At 43.1% G+C, this 5000-nt stretch overlaps 1 protein-coding gene across 1 annotated transcript in view; it reads left to right on the top strand.

Annotated features, from left to right (window-relative positions):
* Positions 1-2940, top strand: part of LOC121845268 — a 3809-nt gene extending 869 nt beyond the window's left edge. Inside the window, exons 3-4 of the mRNA XM_042316270.1 lie at positions 1345-1986; positions 2046-2940. Of these exons, the coding sequence (XP_042172204.1) occupies positions 1345-1986; positions 2046-2408 (1005 nt within the window). The 3' untranslated portion in view covers positions 2409-2940. The remainder of the gene's footprint in view (positions 1-1344; positions 1987-2045) is intronic.
* The last annotated feature ends 2060 nt before the right edge of the window (positions 2941-5000 follow it).

Here is a 5000-nt window from a genome sequence, read left to right as displayed (position 1 = left end):
CACACCCCTCCTCTCTCTCTCTCTCTCTCTCTCTCTCCAAAATCCCCAAAGATAGTGGTGCCCCCCGCCCCCAGTGGTGTGGCTAACTAATGACAAGAAGCACAAAGTGATCCAAATCACCTTCATAGACGCCATTTTGACTTCTTCTTCTTCTTCTCCTTCTCTTCTTCTTCTTCTTCTTCTTCTTCTTCTTCTTCTTCTTCTTCTTCTTCTTCTTCTTCTTTCTTCTTCTTCTTCTTCTTCTCCTTCTTCTTCTTCCTTCTTCTTCTTCTTCTTCTTCTTCTTCTTCTTCCTTCTTCTTCTTCTTCTCCTTCTCCTTCTTCTTCTCTTCTTCTCCTTCTTCTTCTCCTTCTTCTTCTTCTTCTTCTTCTCCTTCTTCTTCTTCTTCTTCTTCTTCTCCTTCTTCTTCTTCTTCTTCTTCTTCTTCTTCTTCTTCTTCTTCTCTCTTCTTCTTCTTCTTCTTCTTCTCCTTCTTAGTGCTCGTCTTCCATTAGACATTCGTTCTTCAGTGGGGAGAATAAACTGAAGCCTATTGTTTTATTTCCTCCTCCTCCTCCTCCTCCTCCTCCTCCTCCTCCTCTATATGTGTTCTGCGCTGTGACAATGCATGAATTAGGCCTTTTTACTGATACACTGACCAGTATGCAGGGAAACTGTCCCTAGTGACTGATCTAAGGTCAGTTATATATCCCCCCTCCTCTAATGGTAAAGGATAGGACCCGGGGGAGGCTAAACTGATCCTAGATCTGTGGTTAAGGAGCAGGTTCTAGCCTTAGTGCCATTTCTCCCATACCGGCCGCCTGTATGAGATTTGTATATTAATCACTTAATAAAAAATGACTAAATAAGTCTAGATATCAATATCGATTTTGAAATATTCATGATATTTAAACATTTAGATTTTAGTGACAAACAAACAACAACAACAACAACAAAAAGAGAATAAAAAGGTGTAGTTTTTAGTCTGTCTGAGAGGGACTTGTTGTTGTTTTGGATACTCTCTGTGTGTGTGTGTGTGTGTGTGCATGCGTGTGTGTGTGTGTGTGTGTGTGTGTGTGTGTGTCTGAACGTAGTGTGCGGATGCTACAATGTAGTTGTAGCTGCCTGGTTGGAAGGAACCAAAACGGAACAGAAAGATATATATGGTATAGCTACGGAAATCTACTGAACAAAGTGTTGTTATTACTCTCTGTTGTAAAATAGTTAGCGCTAGAAAATTATCCTTCACTTACACATTTGTAGACCTTAATAAAGTTGTTTCGTATGCAACTCTAAAGAAAACCCTTACTATGGTTCGCCTCGTGTGCTCGATATGGGTCAACCCTGTGGAATTAGCATTACTAGAACGGACATTCTAGAACCACTAGACATTCTGCAACCACTAGACATTCTAGAACCACTAGACATTCTGCAACCACTAGACATTCTAGAACCACTAGACATTCTGCAACCACTAGACATTCTAGAACCACTAGACATTCTGCAACCACTAGACATTCTACAACCACTAGACATTCTGCAACCACTAGACATTCTACAACCACTAGACATTCTAGAACCACTAGACATTCTGCAACCACTAGACATTCTAGAACCACTAGACATTCTGCAACCACTAGACATTCTAGAACCACTAGACATTCTGCAACCACTAGACATTCTACAACCACTAGACATTCTACAACCACTAGACATTCTACAACCACTAGACATTCTACAACCACTAGACATTCTAGAACCACTAGACATTCTGCAACCACTAGACATTCTAGAACCACTAGACATTCTGCAACCACTAGACATTCTACAACCACTAGACATTCTACAACCACTAGAACGGACATTCTAGAACCACTAGACATTCTGCAACCACTAGACATTCTACAACCACTAGACATTCTGCAACCACTAGACATTCTGCAACCACTAGACATTCTGCAACCACTAGACATTCTAGAACCACTAGACATTCTGCAACCACTAGACATTCTACAACCACTAGACATTCTACAACCACTAGAAGGGACATTCTAGAACCACTAGACATTCTGCAACCACTAGACATTCTAGAACCACTAGACATTCTGCAACCACTAGACATTCTACAACCACTAGACATTCTGCAACCACTAGACATTCTAGAACCACTAGACATTCTGCAACCACTAGACATTCTGCAACCACTAGACATTCTAGAACCACTAGACATTCTGCAACCACTAGACATTCTAGAACCACTAGACATTCTGCAACCACTAGACATTCTAGAACCACTAGACATTCTACAACCACTAGACATTCTGCAACCACTAGACATTCTAAAACCACGAGACATTCTAAAACCACGAGACATTCTACAACCACTAGACATTCTAGAACCACTAGAAGAGACATTCTACAACCACTAGAAGGGACATTCTAGAACCACGAGAAGGGACATTCTAGAACCACTAGATGGGACATTCTAGAACCACTAGAATGGTATGGGATGGCTACAGTCCAGTGTACAGATTTCACACTCTGCTTCTCAAATGGCACCGTTTCTCTGCAACGGCAGCCAGCGCGCTACATGGGGAACAGGGTGTCATTCGGGATGCAGGCCCTGTCTTTGTCCGTTCTACTAAACTCTAACTCTGTAGTGGAACCCATCCTTAACATTCTCTCTCTCTCTCTTGATTCTGAGGCATTAGATCCTGAAACTCACCAGCTGCCAAAATAAGGTGCCTTTAGGTTTATACCTGAACACTCCCCTACTGACCACACGTCACTATAGCACTCCCCTACTGACCACACGTCACTAACACTCCCTTACTGACCACCCGTCACTATAACACTCCCCTACTGACTGACCACACGTCACTATAACACTCCCCTACTGACCACACATCACTAACATTCCCCTACTGACCACACGTCACTAACACTCCCCTACTGACAACACGTCACTATAACACTCCCCTACTGACCACGCATCACTATAACACTCCCTACTGACCACACGTCACTATAACACTCCCCTACTGACCACACATCACTATAACACTCCCCTACTGACCACACGTCACTATAACACTCCCTACTGACCACACGTCACTATAACACTCCCCTACTGACCACACGTCACTATAACACTCCCCTACTGACCACACGTCACTATAACACTCCCCTACTGACCACACGTCACTATAACACTCCCCTACTGACCACACGTCACTAACACTCCCCTACTGACCACACGTCACTATAACACTCCCCTACTGACCACACGTCACTAACACTCCCCTACTGACCACACGTCACTATAACACTCCCCTACTGACTGACCACACCTCACTAACACTCCCCTACTGACCACACGTCACTATAACACTCCCCTACTGACAACACGTCACTATAACACTCCCCTACTGACCACGCATCACTATAACACTCCCTACTGACCACACGTCACTATAACACTCCCTACTGACCACACATCACTATAACACTCCCCTACTGACCACACATCACTATAACACTCCCCTACTGACCACACGTCACTATAACACTCCCTACTGACCACACGTCACTATAACACTCCCCTACTGACCACACGTCACTATAACACTCCCTTACTGACTGACCACACGTCACTATAACACTCCCCTACTGACCACACGTCACTATAACACTCCCTACTGACCACACGTCACTATAACACTCCCCTACTGACCACACCTCACTAACACTCCCTTACTGTCCACACGTCACTATAACACTCCCCTACTGACCACACGTCACTATAACACTCCCCTACTGACCACACGTCACTATAACACTCCCCTACTGACCACACGTCACTATAACACTCCCCTACTGACCACACGTCTATAACACTCCCCTACTGACCACACGTCACTATAACACTCCCCTACTGACCACACGTCACTATAACACTCCCCTACGGACCACACCTCACTAACACTCCCTTACTGTCCACACGTCACTATAACACTCCCCTACGGACTGACCACACGTCACTATAACACTCCCCTACAGACCACACGTCACTATAACACTCCCTTACTGCCCACACATCACTAACACTCCCCTACTGACCACACGTCACTATAACACTCCCTTACTGACCACGCATCACTATAACACTCCCTTAATGACCACGCATCACTAAAACACTCCCCTACTGACCACACGTCACTAACACTCCCCTACTGACCACACATCACTTAAACAAGTGCCACTGATGTACACAGACACAAAATGGCTGCCCCTAGCTAGAGCCCGAATGGAGGTTCTTTCCTGGAGCCAAACCAACCTGGCTACACCCACCATGACCTCCAGGCTTGGGTCAATAGGTCAACATATCATCATGACATAATCCAATTGGACAATGAACAGGAAGTGAGTTAGGTCGGGACAACCAATTGGAAATACAGACTTTTAGAGCAGAATTTGCATATTAGCAGCAACTTATAAAAAGTCAGAGTCAGACAGGCTACTTAATCAAGGCTACTTTATCTCTTTAATTGAAAACTATCACTCGATCATCATGAAATATGTCCGATATCTCTTTAATTGAAAACTATCACTCGATCATCATGAAATGTGTCAGATATCTCTTTAATTTAAAACTATCACTCGATCATCATGAAATATGTCAGATATCTCTTTAATTGAAAACTATCACTCGATCATCATGAAATATGTCCGATATCTCTTTAATTGAAAACTATCACTCGATCATCATGAAATATGTCCGATATCTCTTTAATTGAAAACTATCACTCGATCATCATGAAATATGTCCAATATCTCTTTAATTGAAAACTATCACTCGATCATCATGAAATATGTCCGATATCTCTTTAATTCCAAACTATCACTCGATCATCATGAAATATGTCCGATATCTCTTTAATTGAAAACTATCACTCGATCATCATGAAATATGTCCGATATCTCTTTAATTCCAAACTATCACTCGATCATCATGAAATATG

Source organism: Oncorhynchus tshawytscha, unplaced genomic scaffold (genome assembly GCF_018296145.1).
Source record: "Oncorhynchus tshawytscha isolate Ot180627B unplaced genomic scaffold, Otsh_v2.0 Un_contig_3315_pilon_pilon, whole genome shotgun sequence".
Classification (NCBI taxonomy): domain Eukaryota; kingdom Metazoa; phylum Chordata; class Actinopteri; order Salmoniformes; family Salmonidae; genus Oncorhynchus; species Oncorhynchus tshawytscha.
This window is presented reverse-complemented; position numbering and strand designations above follow the sequence as displayed.